At 62.8% G+C, this 17,173-nt stretch overlaps 1 protein-coding gene across 4 annotated transcripts in view; it reads right to left on the reverse strand.

Moving 5' to 3' along the window:
* Window positions 1–17,173, reverse strand: part of PDE2A (phosphodiesterase 2A) — an 83,108-nt gene that overhangs the window by 34,544 nt on the left and 31,391 nt on the right. For 2 of the 4 annotated variants that reach the window (XM_051851218.3, XM_051851224.3), the window contains one exon: window positions 11,480–11,541. The exons of the other annotated variants lie outside the window; for them this stretch is intronic. In XM_051851218.3, coding sequence (XP_051707178.3) covers window positions 11,480–11,541 — 62 coding nt within the window. The remainder of the gene's footprint in view (window positions 1–11,479; window positions 11,542–17,173) is intronic. 4 annotated transcript variants of the gene reach the window in all.

The raw sequence follows: 17,173 nt of genomic DNA on the forward strand, positions 1-17,173 counted from the left end.
GTTCCCCAGGGCTGTCACTCTGGCCGCCCCTTCCTGGTGCGTGCGATTCCCCCACAGCCTCCGGCTGCCTCGTCCCATGACTGTATTTGGCTCCATCCTCCGAGCTTGGCCCGGCCCAGCTGTTCAGCAAATCCCCGGGGGGAGGAAGAAAATGGGAGAGTGAGAAGGCGAGCAGGGAACAGAGACCAATTCAGAATGCGGGACAGGCCAGGAGCCAGGACGGGGCTCCGGGGACAAGGACTGGAGAGGCAGGCTGGCCAGGGTCCCCCCGAGGGCAAAGCCAGAGGTGGGCGCCCCTCTGCCGACTCCTGCCTGCCACCCCCTTGCCCCTACCAGACTGTGTGAGCACTGTTATTGTTTCTAAAAATAGCCCTTCTTTGTTGGGGGTTGGGGTGAGGAATCTAGCCAGGGTTCATCTCAGCCATGCCCCTGCCTCTGGGCTCCCACCCGCTGTGTTCCCCAGGACAGGGGCCTCTCCTGCCACCTTAGGACCTTGGGGAAAACTAAATGTGACCACATCCCTCCCTCCCAAGACTACCCAGGCTCCTCGACCTCACCCCCTCCGTGGGCGCCAAGCCCCTGGCTGTCGGGAGCTGTTGGGAAAGCAGCGCCCGGGAAAGAGCTCAGAGCCATAGTCACAGTCACATCAGTGTTAGGGAGGGGGCTTCTCCTCCAGGCTGCACCTGCTCTGGATTCTCCTCGACACTCCAGCCCCATTCCCTACACCCCTTCATCCTGCGTGCCCCCACTTCCTGCCCTGTGTCGTCTCCTCTCCTGTGCCAGGCCCAAACTTCATCCCGTCCCCTCCAGAAGCCTCCAGCCCTGGCCCCCGACTTTCATTGCCCCCTCCTCCCTCCTCTATCCCCCTCCTTGGCAGAGCAAGTTGGGGGCTGGGCTGTGGAGGCCCAGCAGATGTGAGTGCTGGGGTGCAGGTGTCTCCCGTGGGCTCTGGGGCCCAAGCCCTGCCCGGAACCTGGACCCCTTGGCCGCCTCCTCCATGTCTCCTGGCCACCTTTGGACCCTAGACGCCGAGGGTCTCCGCCTCTCCAGTTGGGTCTCCAGGGGAAAGCCTCTCCACTCACCTCCTCCCTGCCTCCATTTTTCAGAAGAGAGGACCAAGCCCCTGCGAGGAGAGGGGAGGGACAGCCCCTGAGGAGCTGGCCAGGGGCCTCAGTCTCTCGACAAGGCCCACCCATGGGCTCTGGGGCAGAGGCAGGCTCCTCGCCCCACCCCCAGGCCGGGCAGGCAGGCTGGCTCCAGAGCGGTTTGCCTCTGGAGGGCGCAGGAAGCCAGACAGCAAACACCCAGAGTCTGCAGCTCCCGCTCTCCCTGCTCACTCGTGCCCCGAGAGCCAGGGCGCCTGCCTAGGGGTGCTGGGGGGACTCCTGGGCCTGTGAGTCCCCGCGGGGCCCAGAGCACCCTGTCCCTCTCCCCAAAGCCCTTAGACACTCCGTGCGCTTTAAAGTTAACTTTGTCTTGGAAATGCCAGTTCCGTTCACTGTGTGGCTCTCTGATGACCCAATCCTAGACGCGCTCATCACGGTGCACCGTTTGCTCATTTTGTGGAGCCTCCAGGCTCTGCAGGGCACCTCGGCACGAGTGTGGCCTGCCGGGTCGTCGTCCTCATGGTGTGGCCCACCGTGGATGTGCCCCTTGGGTCAGTAGAAGAGTGTGTGTGTGTGGAAGCACGTGTGCTTCGGGGAGCGGTCGTGTGTGGGCATGGAAATGTGAGTGCCCTGTGTCCGGGTCTGTGTGTGGTTACACACAGGGTGGGGGGCAGTTCCCACAGCTGTGTCTGTGCAGCTGTGATTCGGGGTAGTGATGTCTGCGTGAATGTGGCACATACAGTGAGTGTGAACCTGGTGCATGCAGTGAGTGTGAGGCTGGCGTGTGCAGTGAGAGTGAGCTGGTGTGTGCAGTGAGTGTGAGCTGGTGTGTGCAATGGGCGTGAGCTGGTGTGTGCTTGAGTGTGAGCTGGTGTATGCAGTGGGCGTGAGCTGGCGTGTGCAGTGGGCGTGAGGCTGGTGTGTGCAGTGAGCATGAGGCTGGTGTGTGCAGTGAGCAATGAGGCTGGCGTGTGCAGTGGGCGTGAGCTGGCGTGTGCAGTGGGTGTGAGCTGGCATGTGCAGTGGGTGTGAGCTGGTGTGTGCAGTGGGTGTGAGCTGGTGTGTGCAGTGGGCGTGAGCTGGCGTGTGCAGTGAGCAATGAGGCTGGTGTGTGCAGTGGGCGTGAGCTGGCGTGTGCAGTGGGTGTGAGCTGGTGTGTGCAGTGGGTGTGAGCCGGCATGTGCAGTGGGCGTGAGCTGGTGTGTGCAGTGAGCTAGCTGGTTTTGTCTGCAATAGAGCAAGTGCGCGTGTAGCTCAGCGCCGGTGCTGAGGGGCCTACTTCTCCCTGTGCACTCTCACCAGCTCTTCTGCCCATCACGCCCCACACATACTGGACAAGTCTCTCATTCTCCCTGGCCTCCATTTCCTCCTCAGTGAAACGGTCCCTCTCCCCAGAGCTGCACGGAAGGTTAACCTGGAGCTGAGCCAGTCTTGCCTAAGCTGGCTCAGTGGGGGACTGGGGCCCCTTTGTGCAAGTTAGAAAGAAGTGACCCAAGGCCTCTGAGCAGAGGCGAAGTGGAGGGTGGGCAGGGTCTCAGTGCCACTCAGCTCTGCAGGTGCAGCCTGCCTGGCAGAGAGGCAGGGATCTCGCAGGTGAGCCGTCAGGTGCAAGGCCCAGACCAAACTGGACACACTCCCTGTGCCGCTCTGGCAACACCCACACTGCCCAGCTCCCTTGGGCCCCGCCCAGGAGACCCACCCTCCCATCCTCTCTCCTGCGGCCCAGGAGAAGGCCCTGCTGAAGCCATCACAGGGCCTGACCAGAGGCGGGACTCGGAGATGAGCCAGGCTGGCCACAGGCTCTGAGGCCCCATCCGACTGCCATGACCTGAAGGGGACACCAAGGCCCAGAGAGGAATGGGGACCCGCCCGGGGACCCGAGTGAAGTCCAGGCTCCTGCTTCCAGGCCACAGGAGCTAAGGGAGGGGACACAGAGCCGTGGACCATGTGTACCGCTGAAGGGAGTGTGAGCACGTGGGCACTGGGCCTGATCGCAGACCCTCCCCACTGGGGCCAGACCCCCTCCCGGGGTGAGTGACCAAATTATAGGGCCTCTTGCAGCTGCTTAACTGAACGAGGCAGCAGCAGCCTGGGCTGGAGGTGAGGCTGGCAGAGCCGGGGATGGGGAGGCCGGGTTTCTGACCACAGGAGCAGACAGCGACAGCAGGGTCGGGGTGGAGGGCTGTGGGTGCGAGAGGAGAGGATGTGGTCACCTTCCAGCTGGGCTGCCCTCACCCAGGGGCCTGGCGTGCAGGGCCTGAGACAGCACGCAGCAAGGGCCAGCACCAGTGGCCAGTACAAGTGCTGCTTCCCGTCACCCTCCCAGCAGCCCCACTGGAGACCAAGGAAACTGAGGCTCAGAGCTGAGAAGAGCCGCTGTGGGCAGGTCCCGCACCACGGGCCCGGCAGCACCACCCTGCCGAGCTCCCGGCCCAGTCCGCCTCACACCGGGGCCCAGCGCCACATCTCCCCGTGTGGGAGGGCCCCGCTCTGGCTGATGGCTGGACCACGTACACCCCGGGCACCCACAGCACGGCCTCGCCCCTCCTGCTCCTGCTCTGTGTCACACTCATGACCCCAGGACAGCACACAGGGACACGGTCACTGTCGCCTCCCCAACGGAGGTCCCACATGCCCAGAGACACGCTGTCACTGCAAGGTGTCACCGCATCACACATCAGTGAGTGTCACAAGGCCACACACGGTGATCCATCACACGCCCTTGGTGTCGCACACCACACTCCCCAGGGCCACTGCACACCCCTCACACGGTGCCACACATGCAGGTCCACACTGGCTCCGGGCCCACGGTCACACCGCAGCCTAATCCAGGAGCTCCTAGCCTTGAAAAAATTCCACCCGGGATTTGCTTTAAAATCTCCGCTGAATAACCTATGGCACGGGAGAAAACATTTACAAATCATGTTTCTGCTAAGGAATTAGAACTCCAACTCAACAACAACAAAATACAGAGGCAGGCGCGGTGGCTCAGCGGGTGAAGCCACCGCTTGAAATACCAGCATCCCGTATCAGAGCGCTGGCCAGAGCCCAGCTGCTCGGCTTCCCAGCCAGCTCCTTGGCAGGCAGCAGAGGATGGCCTGAGTACTTGGACCCCTGCACCTACGTGGGAGACCTGGATGGAGTTACGGACTCCTGGCCTCGGCCTGGCCCCAAACCTGGCCATCACGGCCATTTGGGGAGTGAACCTGAGAATGGAAGATCTCTCTCTCTCTCTCTCTCTCTCTCTCCCCCTCTCACTGTGTAACTCCGCCTTTCAAATAAATAAATCTTCAAAAAATTAATTTATTAAATGAAGTACTCCATAATGAAAATTTCATCTCCCTTGACCCTCACCCTCTCCATCGACCCCGCCCCTTCTTTGCCTGTGCTCCTGGCCTCAGCGCCGCCCACGGCCAGCTCCCCCCACCTCCGGTGTGAGTCCAGCAGCACCCACGCCCCTCCCCCTTCCCTGTGAACCCCGCTCCATGTTCCTGGTCTTGGCCGCCTCCCGGGAGTGTGCGTGCTCAGTCCCCCACCCCCAGCTCCCCTCACGGCACTCTCCCTAGGGCAGCCCAGCCACGTCCACGGCTCAGCAAGCTTCCCAGGCCCGTGGACCCCACCTGTAAGCACAGCCTGGCCTCCACTGCCCACTCTTTTTTTTTTTTTTTTTTTTTTACAGGCAGAGTGGACAGTGAGAGAGAGAGACAGAGAGAAAGGTCTTCCTTTGCCGTTGGTTCACCCTCCAATGGCCACCGCGGCCGGCGCGCTGCGGCCGGCACACCACACTGATCCAATGGCAGGAGCCAGGAGCCAGGTGCTTCTCCTGGTCTCCCATGTGGGTGCAGGGCCCAAGGACCTGGGCCATCCTCCACTGCACTCCCGGGCCACAGCAGAGAGCTGGCCTGGAAGAGGGGCAACCGGGACAGAATCCGGCGCCCTGACCGGGACTAGAACCCGGTGTGCCGGCGCCACTAGGTGGAGGATTAGCCTAGTGAGCCGCGGTGCCAGCCTCCACTGCCCACTCTTGTTTTTTTGTTTTTTTGTTTTTTTTTTTATGATAAACTTTAAATGTATTCTCTTTTTTTTTAATTTATTTAATGAGCATAAATTTCCAAAGTACAGCTTATGGACCACAATAGCCTCCTCCCCCCGCCGTGTCTTCCCTCCCATCCACAACGCTCCCCTCTCCCACTCCCTCTCCCCTTCCCCTTCACATCACAATTAATTTTCAATTATCTTTATATACAGAAGATCAATTTAGCATATGTTAAGTAAAGATTACCACATTTTGCTCCCACACAGAAACATAAAGTGTAAAATACTATTTGAGTACTAGTTATAGCATTAATTAAACACCTAAGAGTAATTGTGTATTAATTACAGAGTTCAACCAATAGTTTAAAGTAGAATATAAAATGCATCTTTTGCATTGTTGTGGCTTCCCCCCGACCTCCCTCCCTCCCGTGGCCCTCCCCTCACCCACTTCCTCTCCCCTCCCCCCCCTTCATCACGTTTCATTTTCGGTTACCTTCATATACCGAAGATCAATTTAGTATATACTAAGCAGGGATTTCAACAGGTTGCACTCACACAACCGAACCAGGTATAGGGTATTGTTCGACTAGTAGTGTTGTTTTTGAGTTTCATAGATAAACGTATTAAGGACAGAGATCCTGCGAGGGGAGCATGTACCCAGTGACTCCCGTTGTTGATTTAACAATTGGCACTCTTATTTATGACGTCAGCAATCACCCGAGACTCTTGCTATGAGCTGTCTAGGCTATGGCACTGCCCACTCTTAAGCAGGTCTCTTCTGTCCTCCCCGCCCTACTCACTTGGCCCTGTCACCACCTTCACAGACATGTCCGCCAGCCATCGCTTGGTTTTTTCAAACCCAAACCCAGGGCATCGTCCTGTTTCCCCTGTCGCTCTCATCTCTCCTCCATCAGCAGGCTCTGTTACTTCACCTCCCCAGCACCCCCCTGACTCTCCTGCCATCCCCTTATCTCAGGCACGCCCATCTCCTCCTTGGGCAGTGGTGGAGGCCTCCTGCTGCTCTGCCCACCTCCCCTCTGCAGTCCCAGACTCCTCCCCCCTCATACACCACGCAGCCAGAGCAACCTTCCAGAACCATCGGTCAGACCGTGGGACTCCCTGGCTGAGGACATCGGTGTCTTCCCGTGACAGTCACGGTGGCATGTGCTCCTGGTTCACACTGTCACACAGGGGAGGGCAGGCTCAGGGCCCCACATGTCACACAGCTTGCCATATCACATACACTCGGCTTCACAATTCAGGATCAGTCACCCGAGCCATATACCCCAGGGCACACCTGCCACGCACAGGGTCACCTGCTCGAGTCCATGTATTTCACGCTCATGGTGTCACATCCTCTGCACATCCATCATTCCCCCAGGTGTCACACACATGGTAGCACACAGTGCAAAAGGTCACACACTTGTTACCGCAGGATGCTCCCCCCACACGGTACCCCACGGTCGTGGTCTCACACTTGCTGTCCCACATCACGAGCTGAGGTTCACGTTTTTGGTACCACACTCAGGGTCTCATGGTCAGTGTCGCGGCATCACCCTGGGTCTCATAGGCACCCCACCCTGCGGGGCACCGTGTCAAGTTTGCTTCCTGTTGTTGTGCTCAGGCCTTGGCCACTGGCTTGTCCCTTCAAGGATTTCCTGTCATCAGGGCCCCAATGCAGGCCAGGCCCAACCTGGGACACAGGGCCCCAAGCCCAAGCACAGGCTGGCAGGAACCCTGGGTCCCCTCTGCCTCCCCACCCCGACTCTGGCAGGGTTCATGGGACTCCCTGTACTCCCTGTTTACCCGGATGCCCCCGGGGCCCAGGCTTTTCTGGCACCCAGAGGAGGGCAGAGGAGGAGATCTCTGGGCCTCGCCCCACTCCTAGGGACCCATGTCTCCCAGAGGACTGCCGGGCAGCCTGCAGGGAGCCGCCCAACCTGCCTGAACAGGGGCCCGCGATGGGCTCTGTGGGGCCCCATGTGTCCCGGAAGCTGAGCAGGGAGGGTAGAAGGCAGAGGGCAAAGAGGGCTAGAGAGAGCTGGGGGGACTGCCTGGAGGAAGAGGACAGGGGGTAAGAGGAAGAAAGGCCTCCAGGGAGGGGCACCAGACAGGAGAGCAGGCCGGAGGAGATGCAGCCAGGAACCAAGGAGGGCAGTGGCTGTGCCGACCCGGAGCCGGAGCTCTCTTCTCTCTCCCGAAGCCAGTAGCCAGCCTTAGGCTCCAAGCAGGGGCTTCCTGGCCCTGCCCCCCAGGCTTCCTGGCCCTGCCTGTGGCCCCGCAGCAGCCCCCACGGCTGCCAAGGCCCCTGGCCCGCGCCCTGCAGGAAGGCCACGTGGAGGCCAGTGCACACGCTCTCCACACGGCCCCAGATAAATATTTCCCGGGAAACGGAACTTGTTCTCTCTCTGTTTACAGCCCAGGGCCAGGCGGGCCGGGGCGGGGCTGGCCGCAGGGACCGCCCCCGGGGGCCCACAGCAGCTGGGCCGGTGCAGGCCCAGGGCTGCTGTGCAACCCTCAGCCAGTCGCTGCCTCTCTCTGAGCCTTCACCACGGGCCCACAAGGGGGCTGCACTTCCCAGGGCCTGCCGGGGGCCCGTCCACAAGCCTGGTGCCTTCCTGGACTCTGTTTTATTTGGTTAGAAGTGCCTCCTCCCTCAGACCTGATGACAGGGCCTGGAATGGGGTGCTCTCTCTCGTTCGGCCTTGCCCGCAGTGAGGCGCATGCACAGGCAGACAGCCAGACAGACGGAGACGGGCTGGCGTGGCAGCTGTGACTGCCTCCCTGGCCCCGGGTCCCTGCACACCCCAGGCCCGGGTGGCCCGACAGGTGGGCACAGACAGATGGCAGGGCCTCGGGGCCCCTGCGGATGCCAGATGCTCCTGCCGACTTGTTGGCAGCGGCTCCCCGAGGGCCTGGGGGCATCAGCGCAGCCACTGGCTCTGACGTGTGGGCCTAGGCGGCGGGGGCCACAGCTGCCACTTGGGAGTAGTCACTCGAGAATTTTAAATGTAGGCCCGAAGAGCGGCTTCCAGCCTCAGCCAGGGCTGCCTCATGGAGGCTTCTCCCGTGGCAACACAGCGGGGTCCCGCCTGCCTGCCCGCTTGGCAGCTCCTTCCCTCTGTACATCCTTGCAGTCCCACCTCCCACAGCCACCCCCGCTGCCCATCCCATGGCTGTCCCACCACGCTGGGTGGCATCACTGGCGCCTTCTCCAGCCCAGAACTCAGAGATGAGGGTCGCAGCCTCCTGCAGCCCCTCCGGGACAGAGGCCTCAGTCCAGGCTCCTCGGGCCGCTTGCTCCCAGTCCTGGGCTGGCCTTTGCTGCCCGAAGCTGACCCTGTGGACTTCTCTCACTAACCAGCTGATCCCTTCATTCACATCCTTCAAGGTGCCAAGACGTCCTCCTCCAAGAAGTCTCCAAGATTGCCCCAACCAAGCAACTGTGCCCTCTTTGAGGAAGTACTCCAACTCTACTCAGAGCCATTTTCATTCATTCCAGAAGCATTTATTGGGTGCCTACTGTACACCAGGCCTATGCCAAGGGCCCATGTGGGCCCAGGAGAGGTGAAGCAACAGGCAAGGGGAACGAAGCCAAGTCAAGGGCAGTGAGAGAGGAGTCAGGCTGTGCAGTGCCCTCGGGGGCTTAGTGCAGATACCGGTTTCCTTGTCGGTGCCCACCTCTGCCCCAGCTGGCGCGCCCGAGGCCCCGTGTGGGCCCTGAGTGCCATACAGACTTGGTGTGCTTAGTTCACTAACTTCCACAGCCTCAGCCCTGGCTTCGGGATGGTAACAAGGCAGGGCCCGGCCCTGAAGGAGGACCCCAGGCTGAGCCGCAAGAGCCCCTCCCCCAAGCCGGCCAGCTTGCATGGGGGCCGGGGACCATCCGACCAGGGTGTGCTGGACGGATGCTCCTGGGTGGGGGTGGGCGCGGGCAGCTCTGCTCTCCTGGCTGCCTCCCAGCCAGTGCCAGGGACGCGTGCCATGCCCGCAGAACCTCCAGCAGCCTCGGCACAGCCCTGCAGCTCAGCCTGGCTCTGAGGATCGTACACTCGAGGGAAACAGGGAGGGGCCGACTCCTGCCAGGGAGCTGGGGCGGGGAGGGCCAGGCACCTCACGAGGCCCATCTTTGTAACTCGCCCGGCAGCGACGGGTCCTCAGCCCTATCTGGTATGAGAGGAAGCTCACGCTTGGGCTGGTCACGCATCACAGAGGTAAAGCGGGGCTTGGAACCCCTGGTGATCGTACCCCGTGATCTATGCAAGGTCATCTTGCCTCTCCAGCTGGCGCCCCCAAAGGAGGGCCCCTGGTCAGGCTCCCCAGTCCCGGTTCCCTCTGCCCCTCCAGCCGTCCCTGTAGCCTGCGCTGTCCTCTCCATGTTAGGGAACCCCAAAGCGCAGTCCATCCCTTCCCCGGGGTGCTGACAGCACCAGATAGAGAGCAGGCGTGGCCGGGAGGCCAGGCAGACGCGGGCTGTCTCTGGGACGGATGTGGGATTAGGGGGAGGCCAGAGCTCAGAGCAGAGCGCCTCCTGCTCCAAGATCCTCAGTCAGAGGAAGGAGGCAGCAGGAGGAGACGGGGACGGAAAGGCCTCATGGAGAGCATGGGGGAGCTGGAACTGGGCGGGGGCAGAACTTGAACTTGCAGAGAGCAGGAGAGCTGAGGCACAGGCGGCTGTGCACCGAGGCAAACGCAGGGAGCTTGGAGCTCCTTCCCTGGGGGCTCGGCCCCTGCCGCCCATGCCCACAAGGGTCTCAGCTCTCAGAGCCCCGCCCCTCCCGAGTAGATGACACATCCCTTCTCTCCTGGCGGGTGGCCGCGGCTGCTGCGACGCTGCCGGTTCCCAGGAACACCATCTGTCCCGGCTCTGGGGGGAGCCCCCCGCCCGTGGGGAATGCCATGGCAATAAATAAATTAATAATGGCTTTCCAGGCCCCGTTTCCCCACCCCACCGCGTGCCAGCTCCCAGCCGCAGGGCCCACCCTACAGGGAGGCGTGCTCTCGGCCTCAGCCCTACCCCTCCCAGGGCACCTGTGCACCAGAGCCTGCATGGGCACCTCCTTCCCATCTCACCCTAGGGCAGGAGAGAGGCTGGAGCACAAGACACATCCGGGCTCCACCCTCAGCTCCGCCTCACCCACCCGCTGTGCGGCCCTCTGGGCCTCAGCTCCGCCCACTGTAAAAAGGGAACTAGGAGGCCCACTCCTCACAGGGGGCCCCAAGACCTGAGCAAGCACACAGGGCCGCAGCTCCTGCATGAGTGGGGCCGCTGTGCGGGCGCCCTCTCCTTCCTCCCAATGTGGCCGGACACAGGGGCAGACTCGCACTCGGGCTGCTTCCACCGATGCACGCGCACGCACACCCCGTGCCAATCTCCCACACCCATCCCCACCCTCTTTTTTGCACCTCAAGGCCCGTCCAGCACTGAAGATCCCTACGAGGTGTCCCAGAGGCAGGAGAAGGCGCTGGAGATGGGGCTCTACCAGTGCACGATTGGAGAAAGAAACAGGCAGGGTCCCCAGGCTCCAGGAGCTCACAGTGCAGACATGAGGAAGAGCCAGACATTAGTACAGAGGCACATGGTAGAGAAAACAGGGTGCTCGTGGCATAGCTCGGGGGTGCTAGAAAAGCAGAAGTCCCCAGCATCTGGCGGCGGTGGGGCAGGAGAGCTCAGAGGAGGGAGGGTGAGCGAGCTTGGTCCGGTGGGTGGTGACTGCCCGGAGGAGGGGAGGCTAGAGCAGAGCCCAGGACTGAGGAAGCTGGGGGGGGGGGGGAGGCAGTGGGGGTGAAGCAGGGAGAGCAGTTTTGGGAGCAGGAACCGGGGTGCTGTGGTTGGGCCAATGCTTCAGGGGGGCAGGGGTTGGGGAGCATGGAGAAGTTTTGAGTAGGAAAGTAGCAAGTTCACAAAGAGCCTCTGGCAGCCCCCTCTGGCAGCCCCATGAGGACCCGACAGACCAGGCGAGTGAAAGCAGGCAGCCAGTGAGCAGCAGGGAACAGGCAGGTCCTGGGCTCAGGCAGGAGGCAGGAGGCAGGGAGGGGAGGTGGAGAGGAAGCTAGGAACAGGAAATCGTCAGCCAGGGGACCAGGGAGGGGCTGAAATGGCCCAGGTGAGGGGGGCAGGTGGTAGAGGACCCTGAGCGGGGAGGAACCCAGGTCAGGTGCAAGGGGAGGGGAAGATGGGCTTTGCTGGGGTGGGGGGGGAGATGCCCCAGAGGCATAAGCAGGGGCTGGGGTGGGGCTGGGATGCGGCTCCAGCCTCCCATCCTCCCCACGGACCTCCAGCCTGCGCCCCACCCTCGAGGCCCCCCACGCCGCCCTCCACTGAGCCGAGCTCTCACCTCCAGTCGGCCGGCTCTGCTCCCTGGGGGCTCTGGCTCCTGTGCAAGGGGGTCCTGGCTGGCTGCAGAGACAGGAAAGCCAGGGGCTGAGGCCTGCCAGCCCCTCTCCCCTTCCCCACCCCAGCTGCCCTCCCATCAGCTCCCAGTGAGCCTATGGGCAGCCTCCTCCTCCTCCTCCTCCTCCAGGGAGCCTTGCCTGGTTGCACCCTGCTTCCCGTGGGCCCCCCTGCTGGCTTCTTTCGGCCGAGGCCTCAGAGTGGAAACAAGAGGGTCTTAAGCCTTCTGAGCCGCCCCCCCCCCCCTTCCGCTTCTGACTCCACTACCCCTCTGGAAGTCTCAGCTTCCCTGGTTTCAAAGAGGGTCCGCCTCACATGGTCACTGAGCCTCCACCACGGGCTCGGCCTTAGCTCACAGACCACCAGTGGGTCTCCACCCCGTGGCTGGCTGTGTAGCCCCCGCCCCCATCCCCCCAGCTCGGATCGGACCCCCAGCGCCCTCGCCACAGCTCCCGGAATGCTGGCAGTGGGGGCCCAGGCACGCAGCCTGGCAGTCTCAGCAGGACCCTGTACTCGACTCCTCAGAGCCCCCCACGCAGGCAGCATCAGAGCCCCCAGCCTCCCACAAGCCGCTGCCCCTCCCCGCCCCCACGGCCAGCATGCCCAGGCATGGGACAGGCAGCGGGATATTCTGAGCCTGGCTCCGTGCCCGTCAGCTGCTGGCCGCCATGCCAGCCTGGCGCGGGCGCAGGGCCTGATTTGATTTGGCAGCTTCGGAAGCGTGTGGTGGGGATGGGGCGGGGGAGGGGTGAGACACCCATCCCTGCAGGAAATAAACAGCCTTAGACACTGAGCAGGCTTGGGGGGAGCACAGTCAACACTGGGGGGCTTCTGAGGTGCCTCTGGGGCCCCCTCTTCTGGCCCCGGCCCTGGACGCCTGCAATGAACTACTGGAATCTCTGCTCTTCTGGCGCGCATGCGCGGGGCTGACAGTGACTGCACCTGGCGTGTAGCTGCTCCCAGCGTGGCAGTGGCCTGCTGTCTGGTTATCCCGCATGTCTCTGGGTCCTGTGTCTGCAGCTGGGCCCCATGGCACACGGGGTGACGGGGTCTGTGTGCAGGGCGATGGCCTAGGTGTGGCTGCATGGGACGGCCAGCAGCCCAGGGCGTGCCAAGGTCCCCCACGTGCTTGTCTCCACCATGGGCCCAGTGTGCATTGGCTCTGGCCTGTTCCTTCCCTCTGTGCGATGACCCCACTCACCCGGCCACGTCCGGCGGAGGAAATGACGGTGGCCGAGATAAGTGCCTGACCCCTGGCCCATCCCTCTTGTCCGCAGAGCCTGAGCCGCCTTTGTCACTGCTGCCCAATGGGCTCCCCACTGAACTGCACAGGACAGGGCCTTCCCTCCCCCAGCAGGCAGTGCTGGGCTCCCCCTGCCCGCAGGCCTCCTGCACCCACCAGCGGCGCTGTCCAGGGCCGTCCTCAGCCCCAGGCAGCTTCTGGTTCCCGCCCGCTGACCCCAAGTGTGGGCGAAGCGGAGAGGACGAGGCCTCTGCTAGGCACTCTCAGCTCCTCGGCCATCTCACCCCAGCCTCAGCCTCACCCTCTACCTCCCTCCGCGGCCAGAGAGGCCAAACTCGCATCCCACTCCGCAGGCACCAACCCATCCATGTGGTGCGGGGGCAACCCCATCTCCGAGAAGGACCCTCACTCTCAGGGACCCACGGGCCGGGCTGTGCCCCAGACACCAAGCAGGGAGGTCAGGTAGGGTGGAGCCTGCTTGGGGGAAGACGCAATGTCTCATCTGTCACCGCCTCGCCATTGTCCCACCATCCTCTGGGGACCTCAGGGCTCTCCCCACCCAGCCACAGGAAGCTGAGCCCCTCCTGGAGACACTGAAGGAGGGGCCGGTCTCCGCCCTGCCCTAGGGGTCACAGAGGAGGAACCAAGGCTCACAAAGGGGCAAGTGGTCCTGGGAGGCTCCCTGGAGGAGGCACCTGCGGCTTCATAAATGGGGACACTAGGTTCCCAGGAAGCCCTTGGATGTGCACTCATGATGATGCACTTGCACATCTGTGCGTCCAGTGCACAGGTGCACACCCCAGCCTCGGAGGCCTGAGCTCTGGACTGAGCCCCAAGGGTCAGCCAGGCAGCAGGGACAGTGGCGAAGAGAGGGGTGGGTCTGGGGCCATACGAGGAAGGGAGAGCAGTTTGGGCTGTGTAAGGGCTGAGGAGAGAAGCCCACCATGCTTTGGGGGGTGCCGGTGTGCTCAGCAGAGCCTGGGTCAGAAGTCAAACCCGCAGCCGGAGGCCAAGGGCAGTGTACCCCCAGAGCCAGTGGGGAAGAGAGAGCGTGGATGGCACTGGGCTCTGCGCAGCCTGCTGTGTAGTCCCAGGCAGGATCCTCCCTTCTCTGAGCTAGTTTGAAGATGAATCTGAAGTTGAAAAGGGTTGGACTTGGTGATCTCACAATCTTTTGAGAAAAGACTTAGAAATGAAGAGAGCCAGAGACGGGGCAGGCAGAGAGGAGAGTGCACGTGGGTGGGGCAGCTGGGGCAGGATACCCTGCCGGCACCCTGTCCTGAGGCCAAGACAGAAGGGGGCAGACAATGGAGCCTTGTGGAGGACAGAGAGCAGCTGTCACCTCCCCACCTGCCTTCTGGCCTGTGGGAGGAGAGAGATGGAGGGTGCCGGCCAGGGACTCCGCCCCGAACCTGACTGCCACTCCCGCTCCTGCTCCCCAGGTGTCCAGGGTGCCGGGAAGATGTGGGGTCTGTGAGCCCACCAGGCTGGGCAAGCCCCTGGACTTGTGCTACCAGGATGGACGCCCAGATGGCCAAAGCCCTCACCCTGCAGACCGGGCCCCTCTGCAGTCCTGGTCAGGGGCAGCGGCATGAGCAGGACCCAGGAGGCACGAAGATGCCGCACAACTGGGCTGGCCTTGCGCCAGGCCGGCCCCAGAGCTCCGGAGCCCGGGCCTGGGGCCTCCCTTCCAAACACCCGCAGGCGGGAGCCGGGCCTGCCCTCCTCACCCATGCTGCCGCCCGGCTCTGCCCTCGTCAGAGCCCTTTGTACTTGGGGCCCGCACAGGCAGGGGTGCGCGTGTTTCCATGTCCGTGTCCAGGAAGCGTTCATGTCCTGTTTTCCCCCTCGGGCCGGCGCTGGGGGGAGGGGGGGCAGGCCGCTCCTTCCTCTGCCGTGGACACTTGTGCCCCTGACTCGGGCTGGGAGGAAAGGGCGCTCCCCTCTCTGCCATGGGCTGCAGTGGCTGAGAGCGGAGGCAGGGGGCTGGAGGAAATGACCCCGTGGCCCTGCCAGCTGAGGGAGGGGCAGACCTCTGGCAAGCAGAGCACAGGCAGCCACTGCGCGCAGGGGGTCTCAGCTCCCCTAACCCGGGCCCGGCCCTCCCTGGGCTCCCTCCCACCAGGCCGCGTTCCCTGTCTCCATTGCGTCTCGTTAGGTTTTTATTAACTGAACGCTGACATTAACAGGGCAGGTGCTTGCAGCTCTTCCCAGCAGCCCCATTTAGAATCATTGAATCATCAGATCAGTGAATCCTAGAATCCTGGATTCACAGAGTGTCTGCGTCTTCCACTCCGGGGGCCTCAGCCTCTTAAAGTCACAGAGTGTCAGCATCACAAGCACACCCCCACACAGCCTGGCGGGGGGCTGAGAGGCGTGGAGGCCCGAGCCGCCCCAGTGCCAGCCCAGACTCTCAAGCGGGAGCTCACGCGACCCTGGGCGACGCTGACCCTCAGCTTCCTCCTTTGCCTCGATAGAGAGAGAGCAGCTGGGAAACTGGTCTTGGGCAAGAGGTGGGAGTGAAGCAGCGCCCCGCCCTGGGATCACAGGCCCGACCTAGCACAGGGTGCCGCGCACCGCGCAGCCTCCAGCTTCTGAAATGCAGGGGTTTGGTACCCGTGGCCCTGGCTTCGCCTTGCTCTGGCTGCTGGCCCTCTGCCCCATTTCCTGCCTGCCTGCCACCTCCTGTACCCTCAGACAGGGGCACCCATGAATTGGGGGTGCACAGGCTGGCTGGCTCCCTCGGCGGGGGGGGGGGTACAAAATGCCTGTCTCCTGAAGCCACCAGCCAGAGGGCAGGCTTCCCAGAGGAGGGGCCCTGGCAGGGAGGGCCTGGAGCCCCAGGGGGCAGCCACATGGGAGGCAGCAGTTCCAAGGGAGCCAGATCCATAGCTCAGGGAACAGCTGAGGCTACGATTTACATCCGGAGGATCACGTATGTTTCGCATTTTCATAAACTTCCATTTCGACTCGTTTTGCAAAGCACTCAGCCATTTTGGGATCTGAGCTTTATTCACGGGTCGTGAGAGATTTTTGGAGTCTGAACGCCGCGTGTCCAGGGCAGATCTCCACTTCCCCTAGCTACAGGTGAGTGTGCAGCAGCCCTGAGCCACGTCCTGCTCCCCTGCTCCGGGTGCAGCCTCAGAGCTCATGCCCTCAAGGGAAGACGTCCCGGGACCCTTAGTCCTGGGAGGGACAGAACCAGGGCTCAGCCCTGTGGCGCCTCGGACTGCGCAACGCCCACCACACAGCCTGGGCAGCCACGGCCTCCTCCAGCTCCATTCTCCACCATCGCCGCCAGCCTTCAGCCATGTCCCTGTCCAGCCTCCCCTGCGGCCCCCACCACGTGGCCCAGGGAGCTCCTTGCAACACTCCTCCCCCAGCGCCCCTTCCCCCTGCAGAAGTCCCGCCTCCAGACGGACGCTTGCCCCCTCCCACCCCTGCTGCCGGGGCCCCACAGTCGGGATTCGGGGACCGCAGGCTTCCCTCTCTCCATCCAGAACTTTCTCCTGGCTCATCCTGGAGCTCTCAGCTTAGACTTGTTTCCTCCTGGAAGCTGCCCCACTTGCCCCTGAATGAGGGGGTCCCAGCAAAGCCCCGAATTTATCACTGCCCTCACCACACACTCTGCCTGTGCCCCTCCCGGCCCCAGCCCTGCACAGGGGCCTGTGCTCCCTGCCGCAGGTGGCACAGCTGCAGGAGACCTAGTGGGGAACCTCGAGGCCCAGGCCTTGCTCCTCTCCCCCCTCCTTTCCTGCTGGGCACACAGTGGGTGCTCTCTGATGTCCACTGGCCCCACGCAGTATGCAGCTTAGACAGGCAAAGCAGGGTGCTCAGAGGAAGTGAGAGTCTCCAGGGTGGGCTGGGGGCTTCCTGGAGGAGGTGTCTGGGTGCCTCCTCCCATGTCGATCCCTGGGTGGCAATTGGGAACAGGCCAGCCCTCGGGCCACAAGAGCAAATCATGAGTGGGACTGAGCCTGCCATGAGGGAGACCCAGCACCCACCAGACCCAGGGCAGTGGCAGTGGAGGGACTGGCCGTGCATTCAGGGAAGGCTTCCTGGAGAAGGGGCTACTTCTGGCTGATCTGGAACCAGGAAGTGGAAAGAGGTGAGTCAGGTTGGAGTCTGTTGGAGCTGAGGGACAGGGACGTGGGCGAGAAAGCTCCGTTCTCTTGTGCTTTGCCCCTGGAAGGTCAAGCTCAGGGTGGTGGACAGACAGGAGGAGCGAGAAGGCGGGGAGGGCAGGGTAGCAGACAACACCGGCGGGACCCCAGGGCCAGGGCAGGCAGGGAGGGCTGGGGCTGCAAGGGAGCAGGCCCCCAGCTGTGGCTGGGAAGCGTTTCCTGTCTCTTTGCCAAGGGGGTCATTAATAATCATTTACCCGCAGCAGGCAGC

The sequence above is a fragment of the Oryctolagus cuniculus genome, chromosome 1, assembly GCF_051225735.1.
Source record: "Oryctolagus cuniculus isolate XC-2025 breed Fujian yellow rabbit chromosome 1, ASM5122573v1, whole genome shotgun sequence".
NCBI lineage: Eukaryota > Metazoa > Chordata > Mammalia > Lagomorpha > Leporidae > Oryctolagus > Oryctolagus cuniculus.